We start from the raw sequence: 20,000 nt of genomic DNA on the forward strand, positions 1-20,000 counted from the left end.
ATCTGAGGGCGCCCAGCCTGGTCAGTATGTTGCCCGTATCTCAGTCTCAGACCCTGATTACGGTGAATATTCCAACGTCAATGTCTCCCTGGAAGGCGGAGATGGTAAATTTGCCCTCACTACCAAGGACAGCATCATCTACCTCATCTATGTGGACCAGGTTCTGGACCGTGAAGAGAGAGACTCGTACGAACTCCGTGTCATGGCTACAGACTCTGGCACCCCACCACTCCGAGCTGAGTCATCCTTTACAATCCAAGTCACAGACGTCAACGATAACCCTCCTTTGTTTGACCAGCAGGCGTACAAGCAGACTATTCCAGAGGTGGTTTATCCAGGTAGCTTTGTGCTACAGGTGACTGCACGAGACAAAGACCAAGGCCCCAATGGTGACATTCGATACAGCATCTTGCCCGACAAAGGCACACATTCTGATTGGTTCACCATCGACCCTGTGACAGGGATCATCACTACAGCTACCCAGCTGGATTACGAGACCTACCCGAAGCCCAGTATCAAGGTAGTGGCTACGGACAGAGGAAAGCCCCCCTTGTCCTCCACTGCCCTGGTGGAAATCAGCCTACAGGATATTAATGACAACGAGCCAGTCTTTGGGAGCAGCTTCTACAATGTGTCCATCAAGGAGAACACAGCCGCTGGGACATGTTTCCTTGAGGTAGGGATCATATCAACATGTTGATGCAGCGTATCTCTCACAACATTCTTCTGTATTTAATAGTAGCTAGTCATACGTTACTGTGATGTAGCCTACATCATTTATACATACACCAATCAGGCATGACCACCTCTTTGTTTCTACACTCATTGTCCATTTTATCAGCCCCACTTACTGTATGGGTGCATTTTGTAGATCTACAGTTACAGACTTAAGTCCATCTATTTATCTGACCCCATGGACCCTCACAGAGCAGGTGCTATTTGGGTGGTGGATCATTCTCTGCACTGCAGTAACACTGACGTGGTGGTGGTGGTGTGTTAGTGTGTGTTGTGCTGGTCTGAGTGGATCAGACACAGCAGTGATGCTGGAGTTTTTAAACAGTGTCCACTCACTGTCCACTCTATTAGACACTCGTCACAGACGACAGCTCATCTGCTGCTGCACAGTTTGTGTTGGTCATCCTCTAGACCTTCACCAGTGGTCACAGGACGCTGTTGTCTGGATATTTTTGGTTGGTGGCCTATTCTTAGTCCAGCAGCGACACTGAGGTGTTTAAAAACTCCAGCAGCACTGCTGTGTCTGATCCACTCGTACCAGTGCAACACACACTAACACACCACCACCACGTCAGTGTTACTGCAGTGCTGAGAATGACCCACCACCCAAACAGTACCTGCTCTGTGAGGGTCCATGGGGGTCCTGACCACTGAAGAACAGGGTAACAGAGTATCAGAGAAACAGATGGACTACAGTCTGTAACTGTAGAACTACAGAGTGCAGCTATACAGTAAGTGGAGCTGATGAAGTGGACAATGAGCGTAGAAACAAGGAGGTGGTCATTATGTTATGACTGATTGGTGTATATCTGTATTACAAGGCCGTTGCCATGAACCTAGTGACCATGCATCATTTTGGCCATCTATTTCTTCAGCTTGTTGTTGCCTCTGTGCAACAGAAAGGGAATCTGGGGCATGATTTCTTTTTTATGTTTTCCCTCTTTCCTCACAAAAAGAACCACAAACTTCAAAAGTCTGAGAGATCATATGGTTCCAACAGAAGCATCTGCACCAAAAACGCCCTCCAGAAAAAATAGTCCGGATAAACACTGGAATTCCACAGTGTTGCAGGTTCATTTAACTTATATTTGGAGAAGGCGGCTGGTCAGTGATCAGAGGAATTTGGAATGTGGGTTCCCTATAAGGGGAATTGGAGTCAGAGACGAGGAGCAGCCCTACACTAATACAGATACGTTGACACTGAGATCAGGAAAGAATATAGACACCAGAAGGGATTTAGACAGGAGGAGCGTTCAAGCACGGAAAAAGATCTGTCAGTTTTTCAGAAGCAACTATTCTAAGCTACACTGCTTCGTGCTACACCAGAGGTCTTTGGTTTGTAGCCACTAATGATAAAATGTCAACTATGGAAGAAATCTGGGTTACTTTTCTGTGTAAAACTATTTCGTGCCAGTTATTATTAGTTGACACCATCTTTAGAACTCATTTCATGCCGCATGCCACCGCTGTTGGTTTTTCACTGTTCTAGAATGTGATTTTATTCGTTCCACTACATTCCTCAAAGCCTCAAAGGAACAAAACGGGACACTCTGACAGTCCACAGGATTGTTTTAGCCATAGCTCCTCTGCAGCCTCCACACAGTCCGAGTTACACTGTGTTCCACACGCTGACGTGCACAGCGCCAAACCGACTGTGGTTCCTGGTTACGATCCACAGGGAGGCAGAAGATGGCATGCTCCGTTCTCACCAAGCCTGGCCTAAATATTTGACAGGTCACTTTCTTCTCGCTTCTTGCGTGACATCAGGGCTGTAGATTTGTGTTCATTTTGGTCTTTCTGAATTAATATGAATGTCAAACACAGTGTCTGTAATCCATTATCGCTGCTGTCGGAAGAAAACCTCGTATCTCCATTTTTGTCTGTTTTTCAGTTTTTGACATAATTTGAAAATGTGGTGAGAGTAGAGAGCAGGTGGAAGAGAATCTGGAGAGGTGGAGGTTTGCACTGGAGAGGAGAGGAATGAAGGTCAGTAGAGACAAGACGGAATACATGTGTGTGAATGAGAGGGAGGCAGGTGGACAGGTGAAGATGCAAGGAGTAGAGATCGTAAAGGTGGATGACTTCAAATATCTTGGGTCAACCATCCAGAGCAATGGACAGTGTAGAAAAGAGGTGAGGAAGAGGAAGAGGGTGCAGGCAGGATGGAGTGGGTGGAGACGGGTGTCAGGGCTGATGTGTGACAGAAGGATAGCAGCAAGAGTGAAAGGGAAGGTCTACAAGACAGCAGTGCGTCCTGCTATGATGTTTGGTTTGGAGACTGTGGCTCTGTCTAAAAGACAGGAGGCTGAGCTGGAGGTGGCGGAGATGAAGATGCTGAGATTTTCATTGGGAGTGACCAGGATGGACAAGATTAGAAATGAGCAGATCAGAGGGACGGTGAAGGTGGAGCAGTTTGGAGATAAAGCCAGAGAGGCCAGGTTGAGATGGTTTGGACATGTGTTGAGGAGGAATAGTGGATATATTGGGCAAAGCATGTCGGAGATGGAGCTGCCGGGTAGAAGGAGAAGAGGTAGACCTCAGAGAAGGTACCTCTCATGTGTCAGGCAGAAAACGGAGATCATTCCAGCATCACATGTGATGCAATCGAGTACACACACACCAAGATATGCAGTGCATTTGTTTGGTTCAGATTGCTTCGTCCTAACAGCAGTTACAGCAGAATATTCAGGGCCTCTTTCGAGTGAATCTCCCTGTAGACTGGGAATTTTAATGTACTCTCCTTGAGCCACTTTTCTCGTTCCCTCTGAAGGCTCATCTGTAGGGAGGAGGCCTTATCTGCGGCATAGCGTGGTGTATTATTTACATAACAGTGAAGGAAAAACCTGCCTTTTATTTATTTTTCGGTTTCCCCAGTTCTCCCAAGAGTGGTTTCTCATGAAGTCTGTCGTCTCCGGTTCTCAGTATGTTTTCCCGCTAGGTCCTGTGGACGTCTTGAGTTTAGTTTGATAACCAGACCCTATTCAGCGGAGGGCCCGTTGTGGCGTGCTGGGCTGAGAATGACCCCTCTGTGCGCGTGTGGTAGTTTCCTCCGCTCAGTCGAGTGTGTTTCTTACTGTTTTGGGTTCAGTTCCTCATGTGATGATTGTTTCAGCATGAAGTTCAGCATGTTGGCTGAGCAAGATGGTCCCAGGTCAGGATGCTCAGTGTGGTTCCTGCGCTCTGTTTTGACGTATCCTGAGGGGTCAGCTTCCTCTTGTTCTCATTCAATCACAGGCCTGTTAGCATTAGCTGTGATGACTTAAGAGTCTGCTTTGGGTTCCAGACCGTCACGTACGATCTCGAAACCAGTGAGTGACAAATTACAACCGTTTCCACTTTGTAGGCTCAGAAGGAACAAAGTACACAGCACCTTTTAGCATTTTTCAGGGCGAGTTTTGATCGCTTTCACATTGGAGACGGGAGCGCCTGTGTTTATCAGCTCCTCACCGAGCCGGAGAGGAATCTTTTCCTGTGCGAGTCGTGCCTTGGCAGCCTTTCTCCCCGCTGATTTCAGATCTACTCGCTGGTGCTTGAAAACAAATCATATTGAGATCGCTTGCTTATGTGTGCTAGGCATTAGGCACGGGGGTGTTGGGAAGGGCTCGGGAGTGATTTTATCAGCTTCTTCACTCAGCAGCCCCATTCGATGCTGTGCGTTGGTGCATTGGACCTACCAAGGGTGTGTGTGTGTGTGTGTGTGTGTGTGAGCATGTGCAGGTGCTGCAATATCGAGTGCCGTACCTCACATTAAACCGCAGTAAATTTCTGCCGTCTCTCCACCTGTCTCAGCAATCACACGCTCCACGGTGTTAAATGATGCTTTTCCCGAATCCTCAAGGAAAGACTAATCGCATTTAATAAATCCGAGGGTAGAACACATCTGGGCCGGCGCTGGTGGAGGAAGCTACCTGGGGACAGTTTCCTGTAACACAAGACTTGGCCCACGGTGGGGTCACGTTGAAATGTGCCCCCACCGGAAATATGAGCCAGACTGTGGCTACCTGCTCATACAGACTGTAACATGCAGCATCTGCAGAGCACAGACCCCTTTTTGTACTGCGCCCAGGAACGGGGTTGAACGTGTCCCGAAACGAGATTGCACGTTTTTTGGCTGGCAGGCACGCTATAGAATACTTTTGAATGAATTATTATAATACGCGGGCCTGTTTGCGCCCTCACAATGATGTATATACGTCCTCCAGTCGTCGGCACACAGGCGTGCGACACCCAGACACGGCACTCGGTGAACTCTGTTCCCACGAAGCCTAAACAATTACTTGATTCACTTAAAGAAACACTTCAGAAGCAGAGCCATTGGTTCGTGTTTACTTTGATTATTCACAATCCAAACATCTCAAATACTGGCAGATAGCTGGACCCTGTGGATCGGGGGTGGTGGTATGCCTCATTAAGTCGAATGCTTACTACCATATGGCATAGGGATTTCTCCTCGTTTCCCTAATCTCCCTTGTTTTTGTAGCTTTTTTAAAATTTCTGCTTGGAATTTTATTCCACAAATATGCTGATACCCCCTAATTTTTTCAAACTTATACATGTATGCAGGTTCTGATGTATCAGCCAGTGGAACTGAGATTGGTAGTCATGCTTAATCCACTTACCATGGCCTGGGGCTGGACGATTTCAGTGAAATATCAATATTGTGATTATGATTTAAAGTGTGAATGTTTCCTATAAACTGATGTCTGAGCCTCTTTAAACTAAGAAGACCAGCGTCTACGTTTCTGTCTTGAGGCTTGAGCTCTTAACACGGAGCACCAGCCTCCCGGTTACTTGTGGTTGTGATGTCACAGCACACGGTTGTTTGGCTGCTTCTGATTCGCCGAATTCATCTAAAAGCAGTTCCCGAGCTTCGTGTGATGAGGTTACATTTCCCTACTTAAACCTCCCAACGTATCAACATTCACACCTAAAACGATGGTTCTTTAAAGGTTCTTTACTAAAGAAAATGGTTCTATGGAGCTATGAACCCTCAAAAACCCTTTGGCCTGATTAGATGTTTATTTGTATTGTGAAACGGTTCTTCTGACTGTGTCGTATATGGTTCTATATAGCACCTAAAAGGGTTCTGCTACTGTTACTATACTGTTACTACTGTTACTGAAACAATAGAAGAACCCTTTTGGGTGCTATATAGAACCCTTTTCAAAAAGATTCTCTATAGAACCATCTATAGCACATTCTCCATCAGTCTGAAGAACCCTTTCATGAGATGAGGAACCATTTAATCATGCAAAGGGTTCTTTGAGGTGTACATTGTTCTATATAGAACCATTTTCTTTACTAAAGAACCCTTGAAGAACCATCTTTATTAAGAGTGTAGTTGAAAACAGACGATAAGACTGTGATAAAAATTGCAGCTCTTGCGATTAAAAGATTTTTAAAATTGTGATTTCGATATAAAAACGATTAATCGTTCGGCCCTCAACACAAATATTCCTGTCCTTAGTGAAACCAGCTCAAAACCATAGACATAATATGGGTGAACATTTCCGGCCACTTTCTGTGAAATGTGTAATTCCTTCAAATGTGCTTCCTTGCTTTGATTGCTCGGAAGCACAAACAAGAAAGCCTGGCGTTCCAATGCGGGAAACCTCCCACTTGCTCCATACATACAATGCATTTCCTGCATTGATGCTGTTCTAGTTCTGCGCCTCCTCCAGTTATGCAGAACAATAGTTGGACGCCGATGAAAGAAAAAGTGAAGTCAAAGTTCCTTACTCTCCATTTTCTCTCTGACACCTGTCTGTCTCTGTGAATACACTCGATTCCTCCTTTCATTTTTATTTACGAGCGCCGGGAGAAAGAGGCCTTTTATCCCGTCTAGAAATTTCCTTGTCTTTATGTTTTGCTCCCTGACTCGTTCAGTTTTGTCCTTGCTTTATTGCTTTTGTTTAGCAAGCTTTCCGCTGTTCTCCGACATACCGTCCCCTGTTCCCACGCCATTTGCCATTTGATGAATCACCAAGACCTGTATCTCATCGTAGCTCCCTTGTGTAATGTTACATAGGGGAGACCTCACGAAGGAACATCTGGTGTCTCGGTATTCCTTACTGGCTTTAGCACCAGGAGGTCCACTGGGTCATGGTGGTCCTCATGGTCACAATAATCGAATTTCATGACGTACCGAGGCAGATTACTGCGAATTTGTGCGATTCTTTGGGTTCAGGAGAGGATCGTAGACGGATGGTAACATGAGCCAGCAGGTGGTCTGAGGGTTTTAGGGATCGCAGGGGTCTGTGGCGACAACTTTCCCACATTGTCATTTTTAGTCAATGCGATCTAGTCAAGGCAAACACTGCTAGAAAGACGGAAAAGCAGGATGCTCCGTCCTGACAGCAGGTGGCTGATTCCGACATCTGCTCTTCATGAGAGGAGGCTTATAGGAGATCCGGGACATGCTCTTGAGGATTCGTGTTTTAGTGTTAGCTACGTCCCAGTGGAGGACAGCTCCATCAGTGAATTCCTGCGATTTGTATGTCATTCCTGTGAAAGACAGCAGTGCGAAATCCGTCTTTACAGACTCAGAGACAATATAAAGGTTGACAGCCATTCGCAAAGTAAACAGGGTGTGTGCCTTGGTACCGTAATGTTGGGGATGGGAGATATGGCGAAAATATAACTAGGTACCCAAAAAAGTATTATGATATTTAGATCAAAATTGTTTAATATTTAAGTGAAAGTTTAAAAAACACAGGCTCAATCAATCAATCAACCTTTAAATCAATCAGCATTTAAACTCGGAATACATTGAGGTAGACCCTCATTTACGGTGTAGCCGAGTAATACAAGAATCAGGGATTGAGAAGAAAAAAAATCAAATGCTTTAATTAAATAATAAAAAAAAACACAAGTCAAATTTAATAATAAGGTACCAATAAACTGTTAAATCAATAAATGATTTCAATCAATATAACGACTTATCAAGTTACAGAGCATATAGGATAAAATAAATGAAAACAAATTAATTAAATAAAAGAAATCGATGTAAGAGAATGAATTGACAGTAACAAAATTGATAAAAGTAAAAAGTAAAAACTAGCTAAAACCAAAAGTCATATTAAAAGTAAAAGTAAAGACTCAAGGGCATAATCAACATCGTACCGAAGAAGAGGTAAAGACAATAGTGGATAATTCACTAACACCCGTAAAGCACACGTCCTTCACGGTTTTGACCAAGTTCTCCTTGAATACTCTTTTTAGTTTGTGTGCAATCATCAGATTCATCCGCTTGGGGAAGGGGTCCAAAACTTGTTCTTCCGAACGTTGCACGCAATTATGTTTTCAGAATGGAGGCCTCCAAATCCCCCAAACCTACATAATGTAGCTTTAAAGATTTCCTCGTCAGTGGAAATTTGAGGCCAAATGACACTGATGACGGATCTGTGGTCTGGATTTAATAAGGTAGAATGGTGTCCCTGTTTTTGGAGGTGTCCAGTGCGCTGTGGCCTGTAGCTTCAAGAGTTCTGTACATTTAGCCTTTTTGTGTGTGTGTGTGTGTGTGTGTGTGTGTGGTGGGGGGGGGGTGTTTTTTGACTGGTGGCTTTCAAATTCACAAATTAGATTTGACTGAAATTCCATCCATAATGTTTAGTTTTCCGAGGTCTGGAATAGAGAAAAATCGACCAGTGGTGCCACATTTAAAAATACTTTCAGAAACAATGAAATTCAATTACTTTCATTCAACAGACTCACTGTTATTGGAGTGGCATTTAACCAGGCCTGATTGGGCTCTATTTGTAATGAAGCATGTACACTCACCGGCCACTTTATTAGGTACACCTTGCTAGTAAAAGGCTGGACCCCCTTTTGCCTTCAGAACTGCTTTAATTCTTCCTGCTATACTTTCAACAAGGTGTTGGAAACGTTCCTCAGAGATTCTGGTTGGTTATTTGAGTTCCTGCTGTCTTTCTATCATCTGGAACCAGTCTGCCCATTCTCCTCTGACCTCTCACATCAACAAGGCATTTTCATCCACACAACTGACCGCTCGCTGGATATTTCCTCTTTTTCGGACCGTACTCTGTGAACCCTAGAGATGGTTGTGTATGAAAATCCCAGCAGATCAGCAGTTTCTGAAATACTCAGACCAGCCCGTCTGGCGCCAACAACCACGCCACGTTCAAAGCCCCTTAAATCCCCTTTCTTCCCCGTTCTGATGCTCGGTCTGCACTTCAGCAAGTCGTCTTGACCACCTCTACACGCCTAAATCCAGTGAGCTGCATTCAGTGTTCTTTAAGTACGGTGGATCTCCAGGATATGCTCAGAAATGCTTTCTTTATCAATCGAGATAACTTTAAATGTTTCCCAACGCTACTTAATGCGCCGTCACAATGGCATTCATAGCAATCTTGTAGTTTCGCCCCCCCATGTTTCATGTTTTACCTACCTCCTCTTGAGTAGTTCCTGGCCCAGAAATCAGGATATCTACTGATTTTTCCATTGTTGTGTCTCAGACTCAACACTGCTTCCAATTTATTTATTCTCCAGAAGGTCAGGAAGAGTTCGCAGCATGGTGTTTGCCTCTTGTTCTATGTTCGAGACTGTGACACAGTGATAGCGTGATCTACTGCTTCCGTCTCTTTCTCTCTTCCTCTGGCTAAACTCTCCCATGCGCTCTTCCAACAAAAGTGGATCTGTGGAGAGTTGTCCGAGGTGAGTCTTGAGGAGAGCAGCACTGGTCCTAATCCCGTTTGCTATCGCAGCTGCTTGTCTCTCTCCACACACGGTCTTCTAAATCAACATCTCAGAGGAAGCGTGTGCCAAAACTGCTTATGCTGACACACAGTCACACAGCCCTGCTCACACTGTCTGTCTTACATATTCAAACTCACGCAGCCGTAGATTATAATCAACCGAGTTCACTTGACGTTATATAAACAAGCATCAGCCACGCTTTTTCCATTTCCATCTTCTCACCAGCCACAATAAGAAGGCCTCAGCTTTTGTTAGTAAAGCCCCAAATGGCACAGTTGGTTGGGATCAAACGTAGCCCAAATATTTTCGCCTAGATTTGCGTTCAGACGACGCTGTTTGGGATTGCTTCGGAATGGTTTGTGTACAGTGACAGGCTTTTCGCTCCAAGCTGAAAGGGCTTGTTTTAAGAGTGTGAGAGAGTGCAAGCTTGGGGCAAGCAGGCCTTTTTTTCAACAAACACCCCACCCTAGCCTTCCTCCAGGCCTGCCAACCTCTCCAATCAAAATCTCCTGCCTGGCTCCAGTGTGCAGCAGTGAAGAATGACCAGAGCGGTGGGGCTGAACCCAGATAAAAAACGCATTAGTCCAAAGCGAGACAAAGAGCCAAATAAGTCTGAACTAAAACACAAAGGGGCAAATCAGGAGAGGCGACGGTCTTTCTCTTTATTTCAGTCTGGCCCTCCCTGGCATGTGTCCACGCCCTTTCCAACACTGTTGTCCCACTTTCTACCCCCACTTTTCATTTACCCCTTTTTGCCGTCTGTCTTTTTACGCTCGCTTTCTACAGTCTCTGCCTTTCCCTGTTCATCTTTCTCTCTTGGTCTTTATTGTTCCATTTGCTTGTGTTCTTGGTGGTTTACAGTTAACTGCACTGAGAGTGTTAAGCTCCAATACGTGGTATAGAGGATGAGGAAAATGAGACCACCCATGCATAGTGGTCTGAGTGGATCAGACACAGCAGTGCTGCTGGAGTAAACACCTCAGTGTCGCTGCTGGACTGAGAATAGTCCACCAACCAAAAATATCCAGCCAACAGTGTCCTGTGGGCAGCGTCCTGTGACCACTGATGAAGGACTAGAGGATGACCAGCACAAACCGTGCAGCAGCAGATGAGCTGTCGTCTCTGACTTTACATCTACAAGGTGGACCGACAAGGTAGGAGTGTCTAATAGAGGGGACAGTGAGTGGACACAGCTCCAGCAGCACTGCTGTGTCTGATCCACTCGTACCAGCACAACACACACTAACACACCACCAGAGAATGACCCACCACCCAAATAGTACCTGCTCTGTGAGGGTCCATGGGGGTCCTGACCACTGAAGAACAGGGTAACAGAGTATCAGAGAAACAGATGGACTACAGTCTGTAACTGTAGAACTACAGAGTGCAGCTATACAGTAAGTGGAGCTGATAAAGTGGACAGTGAGCGTAGAAACGAGGGGGTGGCCAGAACGTTACGCCTGACCGGTGTACATGCTTTCTCTTCTACTTACTAACCCAAATGTGGTATAGGTTAAACGTTTAGAATCCACACTCTCAGCAACATTTGTTTCAATAAACTACAAGTGAAATGAATATATAAATCCATGCCTTTGTCATTGTTGGCAATGTGTGCTTGATTTCTTTCAGCTGCAGCTTAAATCGGCTAACGGCCTTTGCAGCTCTGTGACTCTGAAGGATGTGCCCAAGCATTACATCCTCTCAGTCAGAGAACGGAAAGATGGCTAACCGTTCTCCTCTCCCGCCTCCAAAATAAGCATCGCTCTCTCTCCCCCTCTCCCCCTCTAACATGCAGTAAGACCTCCCCATTAAAGAGCTCAGCTGAGTGAAATTTAATTACAAGGCTACTGCTGGCTTCAGACACCCGGCCAGCAATAATAAGAGGTATATTGATTTAATGAACAGGTTGAAGTGCATGCTCTATTAAGGCTTGCGCAGGAGCAGAGCTAAGCTTGAGTTGGATTAGACTCGCAACCACACTGTGGTCCTGCTAATCTCCGCTGCTTTCAGCCTCTCCACCTCGTGGTTATGGACCATTGTATTTATTAGCTGAGTTGTACTTTCATGAAGTGCGAGGGCACATAGACTGATGTGGGCGCTGGCTGCGGAAAAGTCACTTGCATGCAAGTATGCTCATATATGGATTCTCTGTTTTCATAGTGTTAGGACGTGGGAACATATCGCTGCTGACGGAACAAAACCTTGTATCTCCGTTTTTGTCATTTTTCAGTTTTTTTGGCCTAAATTGAAAATGCATCCGAAAAATGCAATGAAAGCACCAAGAGAAACGGTTCGAAATGACCTGGGAAACGCCTGGTGCCATTGACTTACATAGAAAGTAAAGAATGTTTTTTTTTTTTTTTTCCTTCTCCTGTAAAGTTACTATTTTGGAGATACGAGGTTTTGTTCCGACTGCAGATGTGTGTTGTGTATGTATCACTGCCTTATCAAAACCTCATAACTTCATTTTTACTTCATTTTTCATTTTTTATCTACTTTATCAGCAGCCGGTCTTTACATTGTGTGACCATTTCATGTCCAATGAGCCAATGGTAATGGCCCAGAATTGCTTCATCTAAATATAAGAATATTAAAACTCCAGCAGCCCTGCTGTGTCTGATCCACTCAGACCACCACCACCACGTCAGTATTACTGCAGTGCTGAGAATGACCCACCACCCAAACAGTACCTGCTCTGTGGAGCTTGAATCAGGTTCTCCAGGTGAAAAGTTGGTATTTGTTCCTTTTCATAACCGAATGTTTTAAAACAGAACAGTAGAGTAAAAGCCTGGAGGCGAGGCGAGGCGGGGTGTGTGGAGTCAGTCCAGCTTAGAACAGATCATTTCAGTGGATTATGGTTCAGTTCTGTTCCCTGACTAAAGGTACTGGGATGGAGCCTTGAGGGTTCCCCAGTGACTAGAGGGGCACTGCCCCAGTGATGGTTTAGTACCTTTATTTTTGAGGATTATAAATGCTGTAGAATAGATATTAAATTCAGTTTGAAATCTAGGTGTAAACATCTATCCGGCGTGGATCTATTTTTAGGGGATGAATAAACTGATATGATTCCTTATCATTGTACGTCTCTAGAATTTCCTAAACCTAACCCTAAACCTGAGTATCATAAAAGGACCTGGCGTGGTCAATTTAAAACGAAAGAATCCGTTTTTGTCAGAAGAAGAATCAGAAGAAGTTTTATTGCCATTGTCAATGAACAGGATTCACAGACTAGGAATTTGCTTCGGCATGAAGGTGCAACATAAAAACAAGTAGTACTAGGCATGCAAATTTAAGTCCACATAAATAAATACTCTATGCAAATATAAAATATAGATAGAATGAATAAAAATAAAAAGACAAAAGGCATGTACAGCAGTTCTATATACAACAGTGCAGGTGGAGTAGTGCAATTCAAGTAAAGTGACCAGGGCAGGGTTATAAAGAGGTAAGTGACGTGATTATATATTGTTCTTGAGTCCAATGGCAGAGGGGAAGAAACTGTTCCTGTGGCGGGAGGTTCTGGTCCGAATGGACCGAAGCCTCCTGCCCGAGGGGAGTGGATCAAATAGTCCGCGTTATGAACGTTTTTAGTGGATTTCAAGAAAAGCAGGTTACAGAGTCAAAGCTTTCTCTGGTTTTCCTGAGAAGACGGACCATTTTGTCCTGAAAATGTACAAAAACAAACTCGCACACACACTCACTTCACCATAAATTGTGGCTGCTCAAACCCTTCCCTGTCTGCTGTAGACTGTCAGGCACCCAGCGTATTCCTCCCATGCCCTGTCCAGCACACCCAGTAATCCCATCCTCTCCCTGGTGGTCTGTTTCCTGACCTCCATCGTTCGAGCACACACACCAGCACGCCGCAAACATTCTGCCAGCTGCCTGCCGGCATGAATCCGTCTCCGAATCATCCCCTTCGTTGTGGCGCTTAAGAGAAGCGCCCACCATCTGCTCTCTTGCCACCATTACCCAACATGCTGCTGATGCGAGGGGGTAAATATGGTACGTTTGTTTTATAATTAAGAGGCCGTACATTAGCTTGAGGTTTCTGTGTGACGGGAAGAAGGCCTTACTGCTTTTTTCCAAACCTCATGCTGAGTTGATTCATAGGCACTTGGCCCGGTTTAGGTAAACTTGTTTTAGTTGGCATCTTGGTGTGGCTCTGTAAGATTTAGTTCTCAGAGACAGCTTTTGCTTAGAGAACACCACGACTGGGCCAGAAACTCCTCAGGAGTTGTGCTTCATAACTGCCGTTCTGTAATTTACAGCCAGCGTTTAGGGCAGATTGTGACTGACAGTTGGTTTGGGTTTTCTGAATCTGAGCTGAACAGCCGAGCCAGAATCAAGTGTATGAATGAATCGCTCTTCTGAACCGTTTTTGAGTTCATGAGTCCAACTGAGTGAAACTTTTAGTAGCAATATTTACATTCATTCATGTCAGAGACTGAATTATCACAAAATGTGAATAATATTCACAGTCGAAACTTGTGAATCAATGAATGGAGCGAAAGACTCGGTTTAACCGAGTTGGATTTCTGACCGTATCTGTCGTCATTCGTGTGCGAAAGATGCGACGTGTTTGAAAATAACTACTCTTCACCAAACAGTAGGTCCTCTCTTTCATAAGCTGACCACTGTCCATGCAGAAAGCAGTAGGATGGATGGAACCTCCTTCGTCCTGATGGAGAGCCAAGAAGAAGCTGGTCTACCTGGTTGTGTGAACAAGGCTTGGAGACGGTAATGCTGTGTGATGCAGAGTTAAGTGGCTCCTACACTCTCAGAAATAAAGGTACTAGACTGTCACTGGGGCGGTTCCCCTCTCGTCATTGGGGTGGGACCCTCAAGGCTCCATCTCAGTGCCTTTAGTCAGGGAACATAACTGAACCATAATCCACTGAAACGATCTGTTCTAAGCTGGACTGACTCCACACACCCTGCCCCGCCTCGCCTCCAGGCTTTTACTCTACTGCTCTGCTTTAAATCATTCGGTTATGAAAAGGAACAAATACCAACTTTATACCTTATTTAAGGTGCACAGCTGGACCTTAGAACCACTGTAGAACCTTTGAGGGAACATTTACATTGCTTGGACCTTGATGAACCAAAAAACGAACCTGAACAGAACCTTTGTTTCTAACAGCGTAAGCTGGGCCTCTTTGTTCTGGGGTCCATTTTTGGCTAAGACTAACCCCAAAACACTGGCGAGTCCTTTACATCCACTGCCATGACAACAAAGGACCACTTCAGAGGTGATCCAAGGGAAGCCCGCTTTCTTTTTCTTTGGAAACATCCGTCAGCCACCCAGCTTAAAGGGAATAGCGTTAACATGGTTTGTACTATTTCATACCTGAGGAATCATTTTGTCCAGTGTCCAGGATGAACGGGATGAACCTCATTCGGCTTCTGATGATCTGAACTCAGATTAACATCGAGGGCTACCTGGGGTGAACAAAAAGTACAGCGCACTGCATCTCAAGCCAGATTCGCCTCTGAAAGGCAGTGATCTCTTACTTCTCAGGATCCTACAAGCCTTTTGGCATCCCTCTTCTTGAGTATGATGCTGTCTGTCCCTCCTTAAAGCAACATGACACAGTGTGTTTCATATCCTTCTATTGGCCTGGCCCTCTCTGTTCCCTCATATATTTGAGAGCAGGTATGAAGGGTCTCGGTGGACCTATCTGAAATACTTCATAGTCCAGAGCCTGGAAAATGGGCTCGTTGACCTTGCGTCTCTGTCAGGCCGATCAAATGAGGGAGTGATGCTAAAATACTTCCAAAAAGAGGGGAAGATTCCAGTAACTTGGATTTGGAATCAGCGTATTTGGCCCAGTGCCTGACGTCACTCAAGGCCGGCCTGGAAAAAGAAAGAGATGTTCAATGAATTCTCATTATTTGCCAGCCAGCCGTTTTTGCTGTAGCTCTTTTGTTGTTGTTCCACAAGAGTTATGCATATTCTCAATGGTTTACTAGGTAACATTGTTCCAGTCAGCCACCCACCCTAAAAGGCAACAAGATTTGTGTGTTAATGTTCTTGAATGTTCAGCAAGCTGGCTGATGTCTGTATTCATAAAGTGTCTCGGCGTAGGAGTTCTGATTTAAGACCAGGCTTGGATTTTAACGTAAGGATTATGATCAGTAGGCGCAAAGGGAATTGATGAGCCTGTTCTTTATGAGCGCTGCTTCTGGTCTGTTAATTTGTTCTGCAGTTAAGAGGCCACAGAGCTCAGCTCTGCTCCAAGCCCAAGTCAGATCCAGAGTAAGATGCCTGGACTGTGTCCTATGTCCCTTCAATTTAGAGCTACACCGATCAGGCACAACATTCTGACCACCTCCTTGTTTCTACTCTCACCGTCCACTTTATCAGCTCCACTGACCGTATAGTTTCACTCTGTAGATCCACAGTTACAGACTGTAGTCCATCTGTTTCTCTGATACTCTGTTACCCTGTTCTTCAGTGGTCAGGACCCCCATGGACCCTCACAGAACAGGTACTGTTTGGGTGGTGGGTCATTCTCAGCACTGCAGTAAAACTGACGTGGTGGTGGTGTGTTAGTGTGTGTTGTGCTGGTCTGAGTGGATCAGACACAGCAGTGCTGTGTCACTTCTGGACTGAGAATAGTCCACCCACCAAAAACACCCAGCCAACAGCGTCCTGTGACCACTGATGTAGGACTAGAGGATGACCAACACAAACTGTGCAGCAGCAGATGAGCTGTCGTCTCTGACTTTACAGGGTGGACTGACAAGGTAGGAGTGTCTAATAGAGTGGACAGTGAGTGGACAGTGTTTAAAAACTCCAGTAACACTGCTGTGTCTGATCCACTCGCAGTCACAGTGTGACTGCAGTGCTGAGAATGATCCACCACCCAAAGAGTACCTGCTCTGTGAGGGTCCATGGGGGTCCTGACCACTGAAGAACAGGGTAACAGAGTATCAGAGAAACAGATGGACTACAGTCTGTAACTGTAGAACTACAGAGTGCAGCTATACGGTCAGTGGAGCTGATAAAGTGGACAGTGAGCGGAGAAACGAGGAGGTGGTCAGAATGTGGTGCCTGATTGTTGTAAACTTTCACAGTGACCGTATTTAGAGCTCCTACATGTGCAAGTTGCAATTAATTGTTCCTTCACTCAGTCTCTCCTGCCCTGTGGTCAGACTCTTGTTACTTTTGCTGAGCTGTAACTGTGGAATGCTGGTCTTTTTGTGCCCATATGGTCAAAGCGGATGTGCAGGGGCTCCCTGATTGCAGTGTGGATGACCAGACCGGCTCTTGCAGCCCTCTACTCGCGAGAGATGGCTGCTGTTACGCACACCTGATGAGCTGGAAATGCCTTTTCCTTGGTGCTTATCTGTGAATAAGCACTTCAAACGCTGGACAGATGTGTCGGCACTGATCAAACGAAACATATGTCTGATTAGATCTCTGGCCTTTTGGCTGCCTTTTGGGCTTGATGGTGGCTGGAATGCTTACAAAAGAGTCTAGTAGTAGCCAAGCTTGTTGGGTAATACCCAACGAAGGAGTCCGCACGCTGCTGAAATTCATGCCGATGACAGACTCGGATTTCATATAATGCGGAATAGTGATGTGGGCAGTAAAAGAGTGAATTTAAATCAGTCATTGCTCATTACTGGCTTTACACACCTGTGGCCATGGAAGTGACTGGAACACCTGAATTCAACGATTCGGATGGGTGACTGAATGCTTTTGGAAACGTATGTATGCATTTTTTTCCTGACACTGAGAAAGAATCGTGCCGTTATCCTGAAGTAACCCTTGTGGCAACCAGCGTGTGACGCAGGGTTTTTTTTTTTTTAGAAATTCACTGCTGTTGTTCTTGTGAGTAAAAGTGTTAGGAGGCTTTATACGACATACTTGTTAAACACAGGCACTTTTACGAGAGAGGCCATGGACCTTTGCTGCCTCTTGCTGTTTACAGTCGAAACCACACAAACTGGCTAGGAATGCATGAAATCATGGTACACTGACTTCAGTGCCGCTTTCATAAAGACTACAGTGTCGATATTAGGGCTGAGCAGTATCATTACATGATACATACGGCAGTATTTAGTTTTTTTGTGCTGTTTGAAGGCTGAAAAATACGCAATGTAGGAGCGCAACACGTTTAAAAGTGCAAGTAAACTGATATGTTTAAATTCACTGCTTCACCAAAATCGAGCCTATATAGAAGAGGAGCTGAGACAATGAGCGTAGAAACAAGGAGGTGGTCAGAATGTTATTTCTGATCGGTATATATTATATATATATATATATATATATATATATATATATATATATATATATATATATATATATATATATGTATGTATGTATGTATGTATGTATGTTGTCTGGAGAGTGTACCTTGATTGTGATATTATATGCACATCCCTTGTCAATACATATGAGAGAGACACAGAGAGATAGGAGGGTGAGTAAGATGTAGACTGCGAGACAAAGAGGGACAGGAGCGAGACGGGAGATGGGAGACGGAGACGTCTGCATGTGGCGTGATGCATCAGCAGTGAATTGTGCTGGTTGTGGTTGCCATGGTTACTGTGACCGTGCTAGGGTGAGAAGGAGGGATGGTGTGCACGTGGGTACATATGAGCGCCTGTACTCTGTGAGCTTTGTATTTAGGGGCAGTAATTTGTCCTCCGCCGACGGCCGGCCGGGAACGCTCCACTTTCAGACTGTATCGTGTTTTCGGAGAGTTTTCCGTGCGCGCGTGCGATTGTCTGCTTCGCGTCTGACGCTCTGTGGTCAAGGACGTGATAAGTGGGCTAATGAACTGCAAGGCCAGATCTCTTGGCTTGCAGCGTTATTGCAGCCTCCACATACATATTCACTCCCCTGTCTCTCTGTAGAGGGGAAAAAAAACAAACCACTCCCTGTTTCCTCACATATCACTGATCACTGGCGGGCCTCCATCTCATAGACCTCCAAACACACAAGCGTGGTTATCAGGAGGCCGCAGGCCATACAGAATGGAAGTGGATGGCCAGTGCGCAGTCATGAGGGAGAAAAACACACCCCCTCCCATAAATCTCCGCTCCGTCAGAACAAAGAGAGATCCCTTCCTCTACCGCACCACCAGCTAAATGCTGTTACGGTCCGTCGTCTCTGAAGGTCTGTCACGGTGCAGAAGGCTGGCACTGCTCTCGGAGTGAAACCGTGTATTTACCTCTGAAACGCCAACCTTACATCAGGAAAATATGATCTAAACGCTGATGTGCGTTGATTTAAGGGTTTTATTCTGAACCATTACTATTAGAGATGCACAATGATATGAGAATTAAAAGGGCATTGGAATATAATTGCTTAAAAATATGATCAGTATTGGAAAACCTTTGGATTTGACGGATATTTTAAAGCAGTGTTTGATGACACACATTTCTGTGCAAAAAGCAAAACCACCCTTCATTTAAATCCCAGTTAAAGCAGCCATTAAGTACAACCCAGGTTTTATAATCCACTTCCATAAGGAAAAAATGAGTGAAGACAGTATATAGTTATAGTATAGAGACTCCTAACAACTGGGCAAGACCTGGTTGACCACCCAGACCTGGTTGGTCACCATCAGATAAACAGCGCCTAAAGCTTTGAGAAGGAGGAGAAATCTGAGAACCTCCACAGGCGTTTCTGTCCATCCTTCCACTGTGAGAAGACCACCCAGCGCTGTGGGCCTGAAAGGATGTGTAGCTGTCAGAAAGCCGTTACTGAGAAAAGGAATCAGACAAAAAAACATCAAACAAAGAAAAAAAAGGAAAGAATCGAGTAAAGAAGCTGCTGGTCTTCTCAGAACGGACTTCAACATCACTGGATGTGTTTGGGATTGCTTGGAATGTGAAAAGCATAAAACGCAACGAAGACTGAACTTTGGAGATGTGGAAAAATATCTCTGTAGATTTCCTTGAAAATCTTCTAAATCGCAGGGAAAAAATGTCCATCCATCCATTTTCCAAGCCGCTTCTCCGTCCCATCAGAGTCGCGGGGGGGGGGATGCTGGAGCCTATCCCAGCAGTCATCAGCCGGAAGGCAGGATACATCCTGGACAGGTCGCCAGTCCGTCGCAGGGTAAAATGCAACAAAGCCTGAACTTTGGAGATGTGGAAAAATATCTCTGTAGATTTCCTTGAAAATCTTCTAAATAGCATGGAAAAAATTAATAAATGCAAATAGTGGACACAGAAAATATGCTACTATATGTGCTTTATGTTTTTTTTGTTGCCCAAAAATGAAGAACGTGGTACCCACTGGCCATTTCGAAAGGAAATAAATGAAGGTCTCTGAATTTTGCACAGCGCTGTATTTATTGCAGTCTGGAAGAGCAGAATGTTCAGACGATGGCCTACTGGATTACATTCCTCTGTAATGCTCATCCAGTTAGATTTAGTCCCAGTTTCTATATTTGATAAATATTTGTGTATCGGCAGAAATGTACATGAAAAATGTTGGATATCAGCGTTTGGCCCACAATTCCCATACTGGCCATTGTCCGTTTGCCATGAAGTGTTTAATACGAAGAGCAGGGCTGGTGGATAGATGG

General features: G+C 45.0%; 1 protein-coding gene across 3 annotated transcripts in view; it reads left to right on the forward strand.

The window, feature by feature from the left end:
• dchs1b (dachsous cadherin-related 1b) overlaps window positions 1-20,000 on the forward strand; it is a 178,894-nt gene that overhangs the window by 23,704 nt on the left and 135,190 nt on the right. For all 3 annotated transcript variants that reach the window (XM_037547270.1, XM_037547268.1, XM_037547269.1), the window contains exon 2: window positions 1-676. This exon is cut by the window's left edge and continues 1,149 nt beyond it. In XM_037547270.1, the coding sequence (XP_037403167.1) occupies window positions 1-676 (676 nt within the window). The remainder of the gene's footprint in view (window positions 677-20,000) is intronic.

The sequence above is a fragment of the Pygocentrus nattereri genome, chromosome 18, assembly GCF_015220715.1.
Source record: "Pygocentrus nattereri isolate fPygNat1 chromosome 18, fPygNat1.pri, whole genome shotgun sequence".
Taxonomy (NCBI): domain Eukaryota; kingdom Metazoa; phylum Chordata; class Actinopteri; order Characiformes; family Serrasalmidae; genus Pygocentrus; species Pygocentrus nattereri.